This window comes from Scyliorhinus canicula, chromosome 21 (assembly GCF_902713615.1).
Source record: "Scyliorhinus canicula chromosome 21, sScyCan1.1, whole genome shotgun sequence".
NCBI classification, from domain to species: domain Eukaryota; kingdom Metazoa; phylum Chordata; class Chondrichthyes; order Carcharhiniformes; family Scyliorhinidae; genus Scyliorhinus; species Scyliorhinus canicula.
The window spans coordinates 54413330-54431813 of NC_052166.1; the positions used below are offsets into that span (position 1 = coordinate 54413330).

Below are 18484 nucleotides of genomic sequence, written 5' to 3' on the forward strand. Positions count from 1 at the left end.
GTTTCTATACTGGGCTCCCTAGTTGAAAGTTTATGTGCACTGCTACTCCACAAGAGTTAGAACTAATGTGAACGAGCCATGGGAAAATACCAATTCAATAACTTACACCTCAACAGAATGAGGCCAAACACATCAAGAAAACTCCTTAAATCATTTTTGGCTTATACCTAAGATAATGTACAGTCCAGCTCAACTGATCTTTGACCACATTTTTAGTCATCTGTCCTTCTGTTGCTCGGTATCAAAAATGTTCATATCAATATTGCTCTTACTCAGCATCTTGGGATGTTGTGCCATATCAAAGTGCTATACAAATGCAAGTTATTATTTCACTGTTGTTCAATATCAAAGTAAATGTTAGTGTTTCTAAGGATTGAACAGAAAACCATGGTTACTGTATTTGGCCATAATAGTTTATGCCATGTTCCCTTGTACAACGTCAGAGATAGTGGAATGAGCACTATCGAGTAGCGGGTTAGGTTGCAAACAGCCAAACATATTTACTAAAAATGAATGAGTAATTAAATGAATACACACACTAGATTTCCTATAGTTACAGATACAATTTTTTTACTTAGAATAATACCAGTTATATAAAAGACGCCATGTGTATTTTGTTAACTCTAATAATTGTATATGGTGAAAGAATAGGTCTGAAGCTTCTCTTCTACCTTAAGCAAGTTTATTATCCAACCTGCTCATCAGGGAGCCAGAGAGTGGGATTCTCCACGAACCGGCGGGGCGGGCTGCACTGGCGCCGAGGAGTGGCGCGAACCACTCTGGCGTTGTGCTGCCCCGAACGTGCGGAATCCTCCGCATCTTCAGGGGTTAGGCCGGCAGCAGAGTGTTTGGCGCCATTCCAACTGGACCTGAAGTGCCTCCGCCAGCCGGTGTGAGTTGGTACATGTGCAGGAGCGCAAGCCTGTGCTGGCGTGATCCCAGCACATGCCCGGGGCTGTTCTTCTCCGCAACGGCCATGGCGGACTGTTATAGCGGCCATTGCGGAGGGAAAGAGTGCCCCCACGGCACAGACCCGCCTGCGGATTGGTAGGCCCCGATCGCGGGCCAGGCCACCATGGGGACACCCCCGGGGTCAGATCCCCCCCCCCCCCCCCCCAAGGACTCTGCAGGCCACCCGCAGAGCCAGGTCCCGCTGGTAAGGACCTGGTCAAATTTACGTCGGTGGGACCGGCCGAAAATGGGCGGCCGCTTGGCCCATCGCAGGCTGGAGAATCGCCAGGGGCGGGTGGCGCTGTTAGCGGCCGCCGACCGGTGCGATTGCCGCCCCCATCAAAACCCCGGCGCTTGAGAATTCTGCAGCCTGCGTCGGGGCGGGATTCACGCCGCTCCCGGTGATTCTCTGACCCAGCGGGGGGGTCGGAGAATCACGCCCAGATTCTTTCCAGTCCCTTTCCCACCAACTGTTCCTTCTGTGTTCATTTAGACACTTGTGAGCAAAACAGTGAACCAATTAAACTAAATCAAACAAACTGAGGGACAAATGAAAAGAGCAGCCTCTTAAAGGGATACTGCATCAAACAAAAACAAATCACAAATGAAGCTTAAAAAGTCAAACTAAAATGTGATTAAAGGGGTTAATAAAACACCCCAATCCCTACAGAGCCTACTGGGCATGGAAGCCCTCAATGGTGCCAGCATACACTGTATGCAGTGGCGGACTGGCCAGGGTGTCAGCTTGCCCGATGGCAAGTGGGCCCCTGATGAAGTGGGCCCCCTATATCAAATAAAAATGCAACAAAGAAACAAACACAGACAACTGTTTTAGTAATAAAAAGGAATAAGAAAAATAAGAGAACAGGATACAGATAAGCAGTGCATGAAAAGGAACGAAGCAGGGGTGGTAGTGGAAGGATGTGGAGTAGGGGGGCCCGAGTCGGGCATAATTAAGGAAATTCCATGTTTTCAGCAAGAGTGTGTGAATTTAAAGATAAAGTTGCAATTCGTGATTTGAGATAGTCGGCAACTTCAAAGGATATCAAGCAGTAGTCTTGGTTCAGCCGGTACATCGGTCCGGGGCCTGGAGAGCCAAGAAGGGGCCCGTGAATCTCTGAAGGGCCCTTAAAAATTATAATTAATTAGATAAATAAATCTCCAACTTCTTTCCTGAGATTTGTATTCTAACTTAATAAAATATAATTGTTTTTAAAAAGAGCAACACCAAATAAAAATGCAATAAAGAAACAAACAAATAATCACTCAGTGTATGAAGGAACAAAGCAGTGTTAAACGGATGTGAAAAGGAATGGGGGGGGGGGGGGGGGGGGGGGGGGGGGGGGCTGGTTCACCCGGGTCGGACATAGTTGGAAATCCATGTTTTCAGCAAGAGTGTGTGAATTTAAAGATAAAGTTACAGTTTGTGATTTGAGATGGTCAGCAACTTGAAAGGATATCAAGCAATACATAGGGTCGTGAGGTCACCGAAAAGGAGAAGCGGTACCTTTGACCGTGAATCATGAGGTCAAAGATATTGAAGTGATAAGCCATGATCGGTAAACTCAAAGGGTTGCGACTTGTAACACTACACTGGTATCAAACTGGACATGTTAACTTTGGTCGTGGTGGGGGCAGCACGGTGGTACAGTGGTTAGCATTGCTGCCTACGGCGCTGAGGGCCCGGGTTCGAATCCCGGCCCTGGGTCACTGTCTGTGTGGAGTTTGCACATTCTCCCCGTGTCTGCGTGGGTTTCGCCCCCACAACCCAAAAGGTGTGCAGGTTAGGTGAATTGGCCACGCTAAATTGCCCCTTAATTGGAAAAAATAATTGGGTACTCTAAATTTATTTTTAAAAACTTTGGTCGTGGGACCATTCTTAATGTCTTACTATAGTCAGACCAAACTTCTAAGTTTCAACAGTTGTCTCAGTTGCTTGCTGGTGTGAACACTGGACAGTGGATTGTCTCCTCTTCTGAAGCTGCAAAGGCCACAGTAGTATTGACTAATGAACACAGCCTATTGTGTAGGCTATGTAAGTGTAAGTAAGTTATTTTATATTTTTTATCAAGTAGGGGTTTATATGGCATTCCTTCAAGTTATTCTTGCAATCATCAATATTCATTTTTCCCAATGTGGGCTATTTTTAATTAAGTTTTTATTTCAGGAATATTACACCTACCAGCATGGAAAAGAAAAACCATAAATCTGGGTCACTAAAACGCAAAGAACAAAAAGAAGCAGAAAGGAAGGAATCTGCCAAGCGATGCAGGCCTATTACAGAGTTTATAATACCACAAGCACAATCCACATCAATATCCAGTTCTGCAACAAATAATCAAGAAGCAAGAAACAATGCTCATGGTGATGATGCAATGACATGCGAGTTACAGAGAGGAGCTACTTTGAATGTAGAGACAAATACAAGTGCATCCATTACTAATCAACCCAGGCCCAATATTTCTTCTGGCTTCCTTGTTCCGGTATCTGTACTGCCTGTAGTTGCAACATCTGAACACATAGCTTCAACTAGTGACAGGGAATCAGATATTCCTTCAAGCATAAATGACTTGGTTTCTGAAGCACATCCTGTAAATGAACCTACGCAAGAAAATGAAAGATCAATTACTGGAATCTTCCAATATCCATCACGAGCAAAGCTGAAACAGTTTTTTGCTGAACATCCACTTCAGCCACTTGATGATCTGCCATTTGATGCTCGTTTGTATGAGAGGAAAATTATGAATGACTCAGTCCCAAGAAAATGGCTAACATATAACAAAGAAAATAGATGCTTATATTGTTCATACTGCTTAGCCTTTGAGTTTCCCAACACTTGTAATCCATTACCCTTTGTACGTGGCTTTAGTGACTACAGGCGTATTAGCCAGAGCTTGACTTTACATGAATCGACAACACATGTCAGAAATGCTCAGCAATATATCAGTGTGGTTAATGATGGCACCTTAGATAATTTTTTTGCAGCATCACTAATTAAAAGGAAAGAAGAAGTATTGAAGCAGAGAAGTATTGTCATGAGGATTATAGACATCATAAAGATGTTAGGCAAGCAAGCACTTCCTTTTCGAGGTCACAGAAATGAATCGGCCTACACTCTAGATAATGAGGTTCTGAATCATGGCAATTTTTTAGCTACAGTGCAGTTGATGGCAAAATATGACCCCATTATGGCAGCTCACGTTTCTGCAGTGCAAAACAAGTCTAAACAAAGAATCAAACAATTAGAGCAACAAGGAAAGGCTCAAAGTAAAGGCCGTGGTGGACTTGTTACATACCTGAGTAAAACAACTATAAACATGCTAATCAAAATTATGAAGACTATGATACAAGAAAGAATTAGTCATGAAGTTTCTCAAGCAAAATATTATTCTATTCAGGTTGATTCAACGCAAGATAATTCATCCATCGGTTAGTTTAGCATTATTATTCTGTATGTGCTTAAAGGTATTATCTGTGAGTGACTACTTTCAGTTGTGCCAAGTAATGATGGTACAGGACAGGGACTTTTTGATCTATTGATTGAAACATTACAGCATCTTAAAATTGACCCCCCAAAATGTTTATCTGATAGCACAGATGGCGCTGCAAGCTACCATGGCCAGTATAATGGTTTACAAAGTAAAATTGCTGATGTGGCTGATCAACATGTTCATATATGGTGCTATGCCCATGTCTTGAATTTGGTGATAACTGAAACAACAAAATGTTGTGTGCCTGCAGTTTCTTTTTTCAATTTGCTCCAGAATATAGCAACTTTTGTGAAAGCATCATACAAGAGAATGGCTGTATGGATAGAAGTTGTTGGAAAACATCTAGGACAAGAAAAAATGAAACGATTAAAGCTAATAGACCAGATGGTCAGGAAAATCCAATGCAGCAACAACTATATTTGGACGTTTTGATGATGCCGCTGCCCGTACTTTCTTAAATCTATTGACATGCTTCTCAATGATACAAGATTCAGAAAAGTTTGATGCAAAAATAAAACATGAAGCAAATGTTTTACTTCAAAGTCTTCTAAAGTTTGAAACCATATTGACAGCATTTACTTACTTGTATATATTTGAAACTATAACCCGTTATCAATTTATCTACAGACAAGTGGTTTAGATATGTTTACTGCATGGAGTTTGGTAGATTCAGCTACAACAAAGTTGAAGGAACAGACAAGAACATTTGATAACGTTCACAGCAAGGCGTTGGAATTTGTAAATAAATGTAATGACACGATTTCACAGATGAATATGGATGAAAATCAAACATTGGAAATTGATGCGTTGGAAACAGCATTGCCAGTTAAGAGGCAGAGGAAGAAGAAAAGAATGGCAGATGAGCTTATTGATGATGAAAGAAATTCCTCAGATTCTCAAGCAGCTGATTTTCGAGTAAATGTGTTTAACCTAATAATGGATCACATTGTCCAGTCACTAGAATCACGCTTTGTACAACACAAACAGTTGTATAAATATTTGTCCTGCTTGGACCCGGCAAAGTTTAAAACTATTGCAGTGAAGGGCCTTGAAGATGAAGCATTGGAAGGTGTTATTAAGCTGTTTCCACAAATCAGCAAAAATCAAGTAATATTGGAATTGTTTTCTTTTGCTTCAAATTGTGATGTATTAAAGCTATTGCTTAATGATGGTGAGAATATGGATTCCAGTTGAAACAATTGTAAAATTTGCAGCACTTGCCCATCGTGTGTACTAAAAATTCTGGCATCCAATAGACTTCATGACAAGGCATATGATAACCTTTATGAACTTTATAAAGTCATCTGCACACTATCAGTTACTCAAGTCCAATGTGAGAGGACATTTTCAAGGCTAAAGATCATAAAGACAAGGTTAAGAAATTTGCTATCTGGGGAGAATTTGGAATCATACATGTTGCTATCCATTGAAAAGGAATTGTTAGATGAATTGGATGCAGAAGCAATTATTGGCAGATTCGCACAATCATCTAGCGAACACAAACGATTGCTCTTAATATAGTGGACTGCATGCAATGCTCTATTGTGCTTTTGAACTATCTGTTAATGTGTAAATTGTGCAGTAAACTATTTAAAATATCAACCAATTACTTGAAATTTTTAAAAAATAAATAAAAAATTCAATTATAACATTCTGTATTTTCATTTGGTATCTACTGCCAGTAATATGAACAGTACATGTACACTGTAATTACTAAGAAATACACATTTTTTCCACAAAAATGTTAATTGTACCCTTTTTTCCATTTGTATTTTTTGAAAATTTTATTTATTCGTTATGAAAATTAAATGATAGCATTGTAGTTGTGGATGGGCCCCCTTTGTCTCCTGGCAACCAATATGTTTAGACCCAGTCCGCCACTGACTGTATGTTCCCTCTGCAGGGACACATGACTGTGAATATAGCCATGGTCAATGGGCAGGCAGTCAGGCTGGATGACCCCCCCCCCACCCCTCACTCCCCAGGATACAACAATGGCCAGATAATATCTCGCAATGCAGAAGGGAACTAGGTCATGTGTGGAAGATGTAGTTAAACCAGATGGGACAAAGGCAAAAACATAAGGTAGAATTTTGAGTTTGCGTTCACCATAAGTGTAAATGGTAGTGAGGGCCCAAAATCCCACGAGAGACGGGAAACAAGATTCTCACCAACAAGATCTAATTTCTTGGATTTTCCAGCCCTTTGGCGGTGACATTTTCTCTGATATGTTCAGTGGGTGTGGCCGTCCCTGGCTAGGCCAGCATTTATTGCCCACCCCTACCTCCCCTTGAAATAGGCCATTTCAGAGGGCATATTTCGAGTCAGCCATGTTTCTGTGGGTCTGGGGTCACATGTAGGCCAGACCAGGTAAGAGTGGCAGATTTCCTTCCCTGAAGGACATTAGTGAACCAGATGATTTTTTTTTTGCAACAATTGATAATGGTTTTACGGTCATCATTCCACTTTCAGAGAGGCGTAGCCTTCAGCCCAGGTTCGACCTATTGACTACCAGAAAGGCGGAAGCTCAGTGGAGGAAATCACAGGGGGCGGTGTATGAGTATGGGGAGAAGGCGAGCAGGATGCTGGCACACCAGCTCCGAAGGCGGGACGCGGCCAGGGAGATTGGGGGAGTGACGGATAAAGCTGGGAAGGTGGTGCGGAGGGGGGTAGATGTTAATGGGGTCTTCAGGGACTTCTATGAGGAACTGTACCGGTCGGAATCCCCGGTGGAGGGGGGTGGAATGGGGCGCTTCTTGGACAAGCTGCAATTTCCGAGGGTGGAGGAGGAGCAGGACTGGGGGCGCCGATCGAGCTGGAGGAGGTGGTTAAAGGGATAGGGAGCATGGAGTCGGGGAAATCGCCGGGGCCGGATGGGTTTCCGGCGGAATTTTATGAAAGGTATGTGGACCTGTTGAGCCCCCTGTTGGTCCGGACCTTTAACGAGGCAAGGGAGGGGGGGGCTTTGCCCCCAACTATGTCACGGGCACTGATGTCCTTGATCCTGAAGCGGGACAAGGACCCTCTGCAGTGCGGGTCATATAGGCCGATTTCGCTGCTAAATGTCGACGCTAAGCTGCTGGCAAAGATCCTGGCCACAAGAATAGAGGATTGCGTGCCCGGGGTCATTCATGAGGACCAGACGGGGTTTGTGAAGGGAAGGCAGTTGAATACGAACATGTGAAGGCTCCTCAACGTTATTATGATGCCAGCTGTGGAAGGGGAGGCGGAGATAGTGGTGGCATTGGATGCGGAGAAGGCCTTTGATAGGCTTGAGTGGGAGTATCTGTGGGAGGTGTTGGAGAGGTTTGGATTTGGGGAGGGGTTTATCCGTTGGGTGAGGCTGCTCTACGAGGCCCCGATGGCGAGTGTAGCCACAAATAGGAGGAGGTCGGAGTACTTTCGGCTGTACCGGGGGACGAGACAGGGGTGCCCCCTGTCCCCCTTGCTCTTCGCGTTGGCGATTGAGCCCCTGGCCATGGCGTTGAGGGAGTCAGGGAACTGGAGGGGCCTGGTGCGGGGTGGGGAGGAGCATCAAGTGTCGCTTTATGCGGACGACCTGTTGCTGTATGTGGCGGACCCGGTGGGGGGGATGCCGGAGATGATGAGGATTCTTAGTGAATTCGGGGGTTTCTCTGGGTATAAGTTGAACCTGGGCAAGAGCGAGTTGTTTGTGGTGCATCCGGGGGATCAGGAGGAGGGGATTGGTAGGCTCCCACTGAAGCAGGCAGGGAAGAGCTTCAGGTACCTAGGGGTCCAGGAGTTGGGGGCCCTGCACAAGCTCAACCTCACAAGGTTGGTGGAGCAGATGGAGGAGGAGTTTAAGAGGTGGGATATGTTACCACTGTCACTGGCGGGGAGGGTGCAGTCCGTTAAGATGACGGTGCTCCCGAGGTTTTTGTTCCTGTTCCAGTGCCTCCCCATCCTTATCCCGAAGGCCTTTTTTAGGAGGGTCAACAGGAGTATCACGGGATTTGTGTGGGCGCATGGGACTCCGAGGGTGAGAAGAGTGTTCCTGGAACGGGGCAGGGATAGGGGGGGCTGGTGTTGCCCAAACTCTGTGGGTACTATTGGGCTGCCAACGCAGCGATGGTGCGTAAGTGGGTAATGGACGAGGAAGGGGCAGCATGGAAGAGGATGGACGTAGCGTCATGTGTGGGCACGAGCCTGGAGGCGCTGGTAACGGCGCCGTTGCCGCTCCCTCCAACGAGGTATACCACGAGCCCGGTGGTGGCGGCTACCCTCAAAATTTGGGGGCAATGAAGACGGCATAGGGGAGAAGTGGGGGGGCTCGATGGAGGCCCCATTACGGGGGAACCATCGGTTTGTCCCAGGGAGCATTGATGGCGGATTTCTGGGCTGGAATAGGGTATGCGTTAGGAGGTTGAGGGACCTGTTTGTGGAGGGGAGGTTCGCGAGCTTGGGGGAGTTAGAGGGGGAGTTTGGGCTCCCCCCGGGGAACATGTTTAGGTACATGCAGGTGAGGGCGTTTGCCAGGCGGCAGGTGGAGGGGTTCCTCTTGCTGCCCCCACGTGGGGTGCGGGACAGGGTGCTCTCGGGGGTGTGGGTTGGAGGAGGGAGGATTTCGGACATGTACCGGGTGATGCAGGAGGTAGACGAGGCCTCGGTGGAGGAACTGAAGGGTAAATGGGAAGAGGAGCTGGGTGAGGAGATTGAGGAGGGGACATGGGCTGATGCCCTGGAGAGAGTGAATTCCTCCTCTTCCTGTGCGAGGCTTAGCCTCATACAGTTCAAGGTGCTGCATAGGGCCCACATGACTGGGACGAGGATATGTAGGTTTCTCGGGGGCGAAGACAGGTGTGCTAGGTGCTCGGGGGGCCCAGCGAACCACGCCCATATGTTCTGGGCGTGCCCAGTGCTGGCGGAGTTTTGGAAGGGGGTAGCAAGGACGGTGTCGAGGGTGGTGGGATCCAGGGTCAAGCCAGGCTGGGGACACGCAATTTTTGGGGTTGCAGTGGAGCCGGGAGTGCAGGAGGCGAAAGAGGCCGGTGTTCTGGCCTTTGCTCCCTAGTAGCCCGGAAGAGGATCTTGCTCCAATGGAAGGATGCAAGGCCCCCAAGTGTGGAGGCCTGGATCAATGATATGTCGGGGTTCATTAAATTGGAAAAGGTGAAATTTGCCCTGAGGGGATCAGTTTAAGGGAGGGGGGGGGGGGGGGGGGGGGGGGTCTGGTTCGGTGGGAGGGAGAACTGTGTACATGGGTTTGTGGGAGGTGGCGGGTGTTATTTCTTTCCCTTTTGTTGTTTGGGTGTTCTTTTGTTTTTTCTTTTGTTTGTAGTTGCTTTTGAAGTTGGGTGGGTGTTGTTCTTGGGTTGTTACCGGTTGTTTTGTTAATATTGTTGTAATGTTTATATTTTGTAAAAATTTCAATAAAGTAATTTTTTTTTTAAAAATCATTACCCTTTCAATTCCAGATTTTTGCTGAATTCAAATTTCACCATCTGCCCTGATGGAAATGAATCCAGAACACTATAGCATTATTCTGGGTCACTGAATTACTAGTTTAGTGACAGTACTACTACACCATCACCTCCTCCTTTTAAAAAAAAATTATTGTCACAAGTAGGCTTACATTAACACTGCATTGAAGTTACTGTGACCACCCCCCCCCCCCCCCTTACTGAATGTTATAACAGATTGATGTTAAAACAAGTCTTTTAAAAACGGGAATCAGTCAAGGGGAACCCGCTGGGATCACAAGGTAAGTATAGCCTCCATGGGGGGAGAGACATGCCAGCGCACTTCCATGGCACAGGTTGGCACTACCCTGGCACAGTTTGACATTGCACACAGCAGTGCCAACATGGCAGTGCCAGGATGGCAAGGGAGAGGAGGGCTCTCTGGGGAGCCACATTTGGGGAAGGGGGATTCCCCTTATGTGTTGTGGGGGAATGATACTTTGTGGGGTGAGATTGCCCTGATGACTGTTTGTGGAGTCACTCTGATGCCTGGATGGTGGGGGTTCACCCCAGTGCCTTTGTGGTGGTGGGGGGAAGGGGGAGCGCAAAGAATGCGAGTGCGGTGCACCCATGACTTTGTGGTCGGGGAGGGTTACCCTGATGCTTGTGTGGGGGACCCCATGTCCATGGGAGTGTGGGAGGGGAGTTTATTTTTAACACAGATTGGGTTACCCTCAAAGATGGCGTCCAGATCTTTGTGGAGCCGGCCTTGCCGGCTCTATCAGGCCCTGCCCCGCCGCAGTGTCAGTGTGCAATAAAATCTATAGAGAGAAAACACAGATATGCAGCTGGACTGTTACACACTTGTTTTCTCACCTCGGCCAGTACAATGTGCAGAAATGGGAAAATTCCACCCATAGAGCTGAAAGGTATGAAGACATAATCGGTGGGGACTTTTTAATCAGTAAGGTAGTAACCCCATGTGTTTTAAGAACAATATCTACACCCCCAGCAGTGTGGTTCATACAGGCCCATATCTCTCCTCAATGTGGATGCCAAGGTGCTGGCAAAAATCCTGGCCACCAGGATACAGGACTGTGTGCCAGGGGTTGTACACGAGGACCAGACAGGGTTTGTGAAGGGAAGGCAGCTGAACACGAATGTGCGGAGATTGTTGAATGTCATCATGATGCCGGCGATTGAGGGGGAGGCAGAGATAGTGGTGGCGCTGGATGCAGAGAAGGCCTTCGATAGAGTGGAGTGGGGGTACGTATGGGAGGTGTTGGGGAGGTTTGGATTTGGTGAAGGGTTTATTAGATGGGTGAGGATGCTATATGAGGCCCCGATGGCGTGTGTGGCCACGAATGGGAGGAGGTCGGAGTACTTCCAGCTTTACCGAGGTACCAGGCAGGGTTGCCCCCTGTCCCCCTTATTGTTTGCATTGGCAATCGAGCCGTTGGCGATGGCGTTGAGGGATTCAGGGAGGTGGAGAGGTTTGGTGCGAGGTGGGGAGGAACATAGGGTGTCGTTGTATGCCGATGACCTGTTACTGTATGTGGCGGACCCGTTGGGAGGGATGCCAGGGGTGATGGAGCTGCTAGCTGAGTTTGGGACCTTTTCAGGCTATAAACTAAATTTAGGCAAGAGTGAGGTGTTTGTGGTGCACCCTAGAGACCAGGAGGAAGGGGTTGCAGGTAGCCAGGGACGGGGGGACTCTTCACAAGCATAATTTCACCAGGCTTGTGGATCAGATGGATTAGGTGTTCAAAAGGTGGGACATGCTGCCATTGTCGTTGGCGGGGAGGGTGCAGTCCGTCAAAATGACGGTGCTTCCGAGGTTCTTGTTCCTCTTTCAGTGCCTGCCCATCTTCATCCCCAGGGCCTTCTTTAGGAGAGTGACTAGCAGTATTTTGAGCTTTGTGTGGGCACATGGGACTCCGAGAGTGAGGAGTGTTTTCCTGGAGCGAGGGAGGGATAGAGGCGGGCTGGCGCTGCCCAACCTTTTGGGGTACTATTGGGCGGCCAATGTGCCAATGGTACGTAAATGGGTGATATGGGGGGGGGGGGGGGGGCGGCGTGGAAAAGAATGGAGATGGCGTCATGTAGAGGTACGAGCCTGGGTGCCTTGGCAATGGCGCCGATGCCGCTCTCCCCTAAGAGGTTTACCACGAGCCCGGTGGTGGTGGCGACCCTAAGAATCTGGGGACAGTGGAGACGGCATAGGAGGGAAACAGGGGGCTCGAATGAGGCTCCATTGGGTCGAAATCATCGGTTCATCCCGGGGAACAATGATGGGGGATTTAGGGGGTGGCAAAGGGTGGGCATCAGTAAATTGAGGGACCTGTTTATTGGCGGGAGGTTTGCGGGCCTGGGGAAACTGGAAGATATATTTGGGCACCCCCCAAGGGAACATGTTTAGATACTTACAGGTAAAGGCGTTTGCTAGGCGACAGGTAGAGGGATTCCCTCTGCTGCCCTCGTGGGGGGCGATGGACAGAGTGCTTTCGGGGGTGTGGGTCGGAGAGGGGAAGGTGTCTGACATTTATAAGGTAATGCAGGAGGTGGAGGAGTCGTCAGTGGAGGAGCTGAAGGCTAAATGGGAGGGGGAACTAGGGGAGCAGGGGGAACTAGGGGAACTAGAGGACGGGGCTTGGGCGGATGCCTTGGAGAGAGTCAACTCTTCCTCTTCATGTGCGAGGCTTAGTCTCATCCAAATTAAGGTGCTGCACCGGGCCCACATGTCCAGGACTAAGATGAGTAGGTTCGTTGAGGGTGAGGACAGGTGCACCAGGTGTTCGGGGAGTCCAGCGAATCATGCCCATATGTTCTGGGCATGCCCGGCACTGGAAGAATTCTGGAAGGGGGTGGTTACATATGGATCTGGGGCTGGATTCTCTGCTGGCGGGATGCTCCATTATGCCGGCAGCCCAGGGGTTTCCCGATGGCGTGGGGCTGCCCCACAATGGGAAACTCTTGACCAGCCGGCGTAATGGAGCGTCCCGCCGGAGGGTGCGAGACAGAAATGTGGCACGGCGGGGTGGAGAATCCAGCCCTTGGTTCCTTAATGCAGCAGATTCTGCCGGCCTCAGGGCATCCAATATGGCTTGGGGATCTCAAACAGGCGTTAGGTCCCTTCCAGCAAAGGATTCGTACCTGTTACAAGACTGGCCCATTGCCGATATTAATATGATGCACTTCTGGCTCATAATCTGGTTCCTGTAAGCTATTTTGGAGGTCTAAATGCCTGGTTAATGCCAGAAAATGGACAAAATGCTATCTAATTTTTACGTCCTATTATTTTAAAAAGATGGCTGGTGTTTTGTGCTGCACCCACTATAATTAACTTTGTCACTCAGAAGTGCAGTGGTCTAATTCTCAGGAATGGGCTTTTCCATAGCTGTTGTGAGTATCAGTTTGGTTTGTGCCCGTGCTATGAAATAAATTATTGCAACAGAATGTACATTGTAGAATCCAATTATAAATTGCATCTCTCAAAAAATGTACTGCAGAAAATACCTCTCTTGAATTTCGTGGACCTCCCATAACCAGCTTTCTGGAAAATAACTCCGGATGTGGGGTGGCTCCATTTCAAATTCATTGTTCAATTCTAGTTTGGGGGAAAATGAAAAGAAATGAAAACATGAAAAAGCAATAACTTGTATCTTGGAATTACTATACAATGACAAGAATGCAGCTTCTGCAGTCAACAGTTATCTGAAGGTACCCGAATCCAGATTCAAAAGGATACAAAGAAACTATTTCCTTTGGTGGGGAATCTATAAAAATGGGTCAAAATCTTAAAAATTAGAGCCAGGACATTTAAGAGTGAAACAGGAAGCATATTTTTGCACAAAGGCTGTTGGGAATCTGGAGGCTTGATCCCCCAATTGTGGATGTTGCACCAATTGAAATTTCAAAGCTGAGATTTTTGATATTGAGCAAGTAAATAAACAGAATTGGGGAAAAGACCATCTACTCACTTCCCATCTCCAATTGCTTGGGCCTGCCTACCTGAAAGAAACTTGCCTGGTCTTCAAGGGCTCCTCACTATGGAGATGCCATCCTCTGATTGGGCTGGCAGTTCTGGGAGGCAAGCCACAGTCCACAATTGGATGGCAGCCCTGGCAGCAACCTGTTAATTGGTTGGTACTGGCAAGCTGTTGCTCTGGGGTCCCACCACCCGGGATTAGCTCTCACTTTCGGTTAAGGCAGTTGGACTTTTCAACATCTCAGAAAATGCAGCCCTTAGTATCACCTTCTCACTTCGAAAAGCGCATGGGAATACATTTTTACTGTGCAATAAATGTAAGCTGTTTTCCTTATCCATTCATATGGAGAAGCACAGCCAATGCTCAGCAGCTTCCATTAATATGAATGGCAGAGATAAAGGAACTAGGAATGGAACATGTTGGGGGGGGTTCCTTCACTGAGCACAGAGTGCCTGATCAGGAGGGAGCTCCCTCAGCCTGCATATCAAAAACCAGCGTTGGCGGGCAGGCAGCGGGCATGATATTGCTCCCATGGCACCTGATTTGTTTTTCGTCCCTCTGCAAGGGTGGGGCATAAATTTGAAACTAGGATCTGTGGTTCGTTTGCCAGTTTAATTTGGTTTGCAGGAAAATTAATCTTTTGTGCTTCGAGACTTACCCATTCGCCCCAATGTCAGGTCACTTTCAGACTTCAATCGTAACTTTTGTGCATAATTGCAGCATTCTAAAAATAGCTTCCTACATGGATCAGGTAACTTGATTCTACTCGCTCGTTCAGTGCACGAATGTCGGAGAGGATAGATTTTCATTCCATCCATACAACACATCCGTTCAATTGGGTTTGTAAATCTGGCAACTGGCAATAAACAAAAGAAGCAACATTGAAACAAATTGTTCCTCTGGACAGCTGTTTACAAAAGAATGCAATTAGAAATATCTATTTATAGACAATAAATTCTTGATCTGTTCAATTGGTCTAAATATCTGAAACTAATGTGATGGTTTTGACTCTGACCAGTTGATGGAAAGAGGAAGAGCAATTAAAATCTCCCAGGCGAGTATGACCTTCAATTCTCTTCTTGTAGTCTTTAATCTGCACTGATCACTATTACCCAAATTTTCTCAAATTCTCTTTGGACTCTATAATACCAGGTTAAATTACATGAGCCTTGCCTGCAACAGTAGTCGACTCGCCAACATTAAGGGCATTTAAATGGTCATTGGATAAACATATGGATGATAAGGGAATAGTGTAGATAGGCTTTAGAGTGGTTTCACAGGTCGGCGCAACATCGAGGGCTGAAGGGCCTGTACTGCGCTGTAATGTTCTATGTTCTAATGTTCTATGGCTCCAGGGTAAATGCATCATGTTGTAAAGGTACTGAAATACAGAGGCCAAAAGAATCTCCGCTTCAATCCCTCATCCTTGTAAAGTGAGATCATGGCTGGAATTCTTCAGCTATTTGGGATTCTCTGTTCCCACCAGTGGCGCGCCCCCGCCTGCAGGTTTCCCAACGGTGTGGGGTGGCTTCAATGGAAAATTTCATTGACAAGTGGCGAGAGTAGAGAATCCTGCCACTAGCAAACGGTGCGCCACCTGGAAACACGAAACTGGAGGACTGGAGAATCCAATCCCATCTCAGCTGCAGGGCTGCAATAGCAGCTATACAATTGGACTGTGGATGTGTGATGATATGATCTGCATACTCGTCTGCCATTGGGCCAGAACGTCGGCTTACCATTGGCCCTGGTCGGTCATGTGCCTCTCGACCGATTGGCCGAGAGGCTGAGTTAACCATGCCTCTATCAACGAGGTATAAATGCTCAGAAGCCTGACGATCGTCCCTTTCCACTGTAGACGATCGCCAGGCTGTGTTCTAGTTAATTAAAGCCTGACATTGGTAAATCACTCGCCTCACGTGCAATCGATGGTGCATCAATTTAATTAACTACAACTTTGAAGATGGAGTTCCGCATCAAGCCCGAATGCCTCCGCATCAGCCCGCAAACTCCGAACTCTACAGAACTTTTCAAACTCTGGCTGACTTGCCTCGAAGAGTTCCTGGCATCTACAACCACCCCCCCCCCCACCAGGGCACAGAAGCTGCACGTCCTCCACTCCAGCGTGGGTATTGACACTTACTCAATAATCGAAGACGAAACAGATTATGATGACGCTATACAAAAGCTAAAAGGACAATTCATCAAACCGATCAACAGGGTATTCGCTCGACATCTGCTGGCCACCAGAAAGCAGGTCCCCGGTGAGTCTCTAGACCAATACGCCCGGGCCCTCTGTGCCCTGGGGAGAGGTTGCGCCTGTGAAGCGGTGTCCGCTACAGAGCACATGGAGCTACTCGTCAGAGACGCTTACGTGGCTGGGATGCTGTCTCCCGTGATCCGCCAACGGATGCTGGAAAGAGACAAACTCAGTTTAACGGAGACGCTGACTCTCTCCGCCTCCCTGGAGGTCGCAGATAGAAAGCGCTCGCACCTATGACCCTGGCCAGGCCGCCTTCTGGCACGCTTCCCACCAGCTACCCACCGCTCCCGGCCTCCCTCAGGCTTGTGCCACGGGGCGACCCAATAAATCCGCGGGGCCCACTGCTACTTTTGTGGGTATGCTAAGCACCCTCGCTCGCGCTGCCCAGCCCGCTCCGCCCTCTGTAAGAGCTGCGGGAAGAAGGGCCACTACTCCACGGTCTGCCAGGCCAAAACGCTGGCTGCAGCGTTTCTGGAAGCTGCACAGCACTCTCCCCCCCTCCCCCAGGCCTCTGCAAACGGCCTGTGTGCCTCCCTCTCTCCTCCAGGGCCCCTCCAGCCGCTCCCGACTTGCGCCCCGCCGGCCGACATGCGCACCTCCCCGGCCCCTCCAGGCCTCTGCCTGCCCGCCGCGCACGTTTCTCCCCCCCGCCCCCGGGCCCCGGCGCCCGACCGGCTCGCCTCTCCGGGCCCCCCCTGGTCCCTGCCTGCCCGCAGCGGCCCTGCTTCCCCCGCTCCCGGACCCCGGCTCCCCCCGCCCCCGGGCCCAGGCGCCCGACCGGCTCGCCTCTCCGGGCCCCCCCGGTCCCTGCCTGCCCGCAGCGCGACTCGGCTCCCCCCGCCCCCAGCCCCCGGCACCCGGCCCGTGCGCCTTACCTCCTCCCACAGCTGATGCACCTAGCCGGCGTCCTGGAGCCGGCCTGCGCGCCTCTCCGCTCACAGCGCCGGCAACGCTAGCTCCGCCTCCAGCGGCCACGAGGGCTTCCTGGGCGCCGCCATCTTGGGGTGCCGACCCCACGTGCGGGTCCTGGGCGCCGCCATCTTGGGGCCCCGACCCCACGTGCGGGTCCTGGTCGCCGCCATCTTGGGGAACAGACCTCACCTGGGGATCCTGGCCACCGGCTTCCACATCTGCCACGCAAGGTCCCTCCAGCATGGAATCGGACAGCGACGACGGATTTTCTCCACGGCTCGCGGCCGTTCACCCCACATATGGATCCTGGCCACCGACTTCCACATCTGCCACGCAAGGTCCCTCCAGCATGGAATCGGACAGCGACGACGAATTTTCTCCACGGCTCGCGACCGTTCAGCTCGACCAGTCTCATCCACGCACGCTCGCCAAAACGACTACGCTGATCCACCTCAACGGCCACAAGACGGACTGCCTGCTGGACTCCGGGAGCACGGAAAGCTTCGTTCACCCTGACACGGTAAGACGCTGCGCGCTCCCTGTCCATCCCGTAACACGCAAAATCGGTTTAGCCTCAGGTTCGCACTCCGTCCACATCACCGGGTGCTGCATCGCGGACCTCACGGTCCAAGGGAAGGTTTTTAAAAATTATAAATTCCTTGTCCTCCCTGACCTTTGCGCACCGGCACTCCTAGGACTGGACTTCCAGTGCAATCTGCAGAGCTTGACTTTTCAATTCGGCGGCCCTATACCCCCCCTCACTGTCTGCAGCCTCGCGTCCCTCAAAGTGGACCCTCCCTCCCTGTTTGCTAACCTCACCCCCGATTGCAAACCCGTCGCCACACGGAGCAGACGGTACAGCGCCCAGGACCGATCCTTCATCAGGTCCGAGGTCCAGAGGTTGCTGACGGAAGGGGTCATCGAGGCCAGCAACAGTCCCTGGCGAGCCCAAGTGCTGGTGGTCCGGACGGGGGAGAAAAACCGGATGGTCATCGATTACAGCCAAACCATCAATCGGTTTACGCAACTGGACGCGTATCCTCTCTCCCGTATCTCTACCATGGTAAACGAGATCGCGAGATACAAGGTCTTCTCAACTGTGGACCTTAAGTCCGCTTGCCACCAGCTCCCCATCCGCGCGAGTGACCGACTGTACACCGCGTTCGAGGCTGACGGGCGCCTCTACCACTTCCTTAGGGTTCCGTTTGGTGTCACGAATGGGGTCTCGGTCTTCCAACGGGAGATGGACCAAATGGTCGACAAGTACGGATTACAGGCTATCTTCCCGTACCTTGATAATGTTACCATCTGCGGCCACGACCAGCAGGACCATGACGCCAACCTCCAGAAATTCCTCCAAACCGCAAAACTCCTTAACCTCACGTACAATAAGGATAAATGCGTGTTCAGCACCGACCGCCTAGCCATCCTCGGCTACGTAGTGCGTAACGGAGTGAT

The 18484-nt window shown here is 49.3% G+C and overlaps 1 protein-coding gene across 1 annotated transcript in view; it reads right to left on the reverse strand.

The window, feature by feature from the left end:
• LOC119955595 (complement C5-like) overlaps window positions 1-18484 on the reverse strand; it is a 193434-nt gene that overhangs the window by 83689 nt on the left and 91261 nt on the right. The window contains 2 exon segments of the mRNA XM_038781948.1: window positions 13379-13469; window positions 14510-14707. Of these exon segments, the coding sequence (XP_038637876.1) occupies window positions 13379-13469; window positions 14510-14707 (289 nt within the window).